Raw genomic sequence first — 1,775 nt, 5'->3', positions numbered from 1 at the left:
AATATTGCCCTTCTGAGGCTTTGTGAAGGAAAATCTGTGTTTTGAATGGTCCAATATTGTATTACAAACCTAAAAAAAGAAATGTACCAGTTTGATAATGGAGAATCTATCAGTCAGCTTTATATTTTTTTAAATATAAAAATACTATTTATTTTCTGACAATTTGTTTGTTTATGAGCAACTATACAAAGTAAAAAAAAATGTGAACCCCAGATTGTTAATTCTTCTTTGCCTTTTATAAAAAGTGCTTTAAATCAGTCCTACCTGTCTTTATCCATGCTGGGTCAGATGCTGACGTTTGAAAAAAGGGGGCAGGCAAGGCAGGATAAAGCTACATGCTGATAGCCAAGCCTTCTTGCTAAAGCAGGTCCTGGAAAAGGATGTTTCTTGCATCATTTCTATGTCTCTCTCCAATGCATCTCCAAGCCCTGCGACTCGCCTGTCAATCAACCGCAAAACGTCTGCGCCAAGTACACTTCCTGTCAGCTTGGGGCGCAGCTCTCCTCTACCTTTGTATTGCAGAGGAGCTACTGCACATGGACAACTGTTAACGAGAGTCAATGGGCAAAGATTTTTGCGCCCTAGGGCGGAAAAAACATCACCAATCCGATGAAAAATAGATTGACGCTTTACTCGTCATTAAAGATTAAACATTTATATTGCACATCTGAAAAATATATATTGATCTTTTAGAAATATTTTACCTTTTAATTTAAAATTAAATCATATAAAAAAAAATATATATATATTTTTTAAACATCTTAATCGGGTTAATTGGGTGTGGGGCTGCGCCATGGCGCCCTCTATTGGCCAGCCGCCACTGGTATACAATAGTGGGTAAATATATTACAGTAACTAGAAAAGTGTCATTTTGTTCTAAAATCTATACCGGTAGCTGGGAGTAAAGAACGTTTGAGTTGTTTGCCAACCGGCTTTAAACCTTAAAAAGAAGATGAAGAAAGAAGCTGCAGATACTCATCCACACCGCCAGGGGGCAGGAGCGGTTACTGGTGCTGTTACTGTTTTTGCTTTGGTGGTCTCCCTGGCAACAAGCATAGCAGCAAACGTCAGCCCTGTCTGTTATCTCCTTCTTTATCACCTCCATAAGCTGAAGCTCAGATGTCTGACATGGAGAAGCAGCCGACAGGAGAACCGCGTTGTCACACCAGGTAACACCGAAAAAAAGGGCGGAAAAGCCGGGAAAATGGGCTCTGCTATCTTCACTGAGCTCAATTTAGATGATTATTAATTAGATAATTAATCAGATTATTGTTGAACGGGCTGAAGGTTACAGGTGTGTCTGAAAAATCAGATTTTTATCAAGTTTAAAAACTTTTTATGGTTCCTGAGAAGAAATGAATAAATGAGCTGAACTGTTGACATGGCAACAACAGCTGTTAACAGTTAGTGAATATTATCATTCCCTCTGTCCCTCTAGTTCTGCTTTAATATTATCATTCTCAAGGCGTCGAAAATAACCGGGAAAAAATCCAGATTTTACATTTTGGAGGAAAAAAGATTTTTATCTAAGCCTTTTAACAAGATCCTTTTAAAAAGTTTTCCTGCTTTTTGCTGTTGGTTAAAGTCGTAGGGAAATAACTGTTCCAATATATTTCTTATTTTAACCGTTGTGTATTTTAGCTGCGACATATGAATCAAGATGCTATGTGTAGTAATGTGAATGTTTCACTGTTTTCATTCAGGCATCTTAGATAGAGCCACCAGGGTTTCTCAGTGTCAAGTATGAATCGGTCTCCGCCAAGTGACGTCAATTG

The 1,775-nt window shown here is 38.2% G+C and overlaps 1 protein-coding gene across 1 annotated transcript in view; it reads left to right on the top strand.

The window, feature by feature from the left end:
* The first annotated feature begins 1,124 nt into the window (after positions 1-1,124).
* Positions 1,125-1,775, top strand: part of kifap3 (kinesin-associated protein 3) — a 34,474-nt gene continuing 33,823 nt past the window's right edge. The window contains exon 1 of the mRNA XM_015391590.1: positions 1,125-1,169. Coding sequence (XP_015247076.1) covers positions 1,129-1,169 — 41 coding nt within the window. The 5' untranslated portion in view covers positions 1,125-1,128. The remainder of the gene's footprint in view (positions 1,170-1,775) is intronic.

The sequence above is a fragment of the Cyprinodon variegatus genome, unplaced genomic scaffold (genome assembly GCF_000732505.1).
Source record: "Cyprinodon variegatus isolate N-32 unplaced genomic scaffold, C_variegatus-1.0 Scaffold550, whole genome shotgun sequence".
Taxonomy (NCBI): Eukaryota; Metazoa; Chordata; class Actinopteri; order Cyprinodontiformes; family Cyprinodontidae; genus Cyprinodon; species Cyprinodon variegatus.
This window is presented reverse-complemented; position numbering and strand designations above follow the sequence as displayed.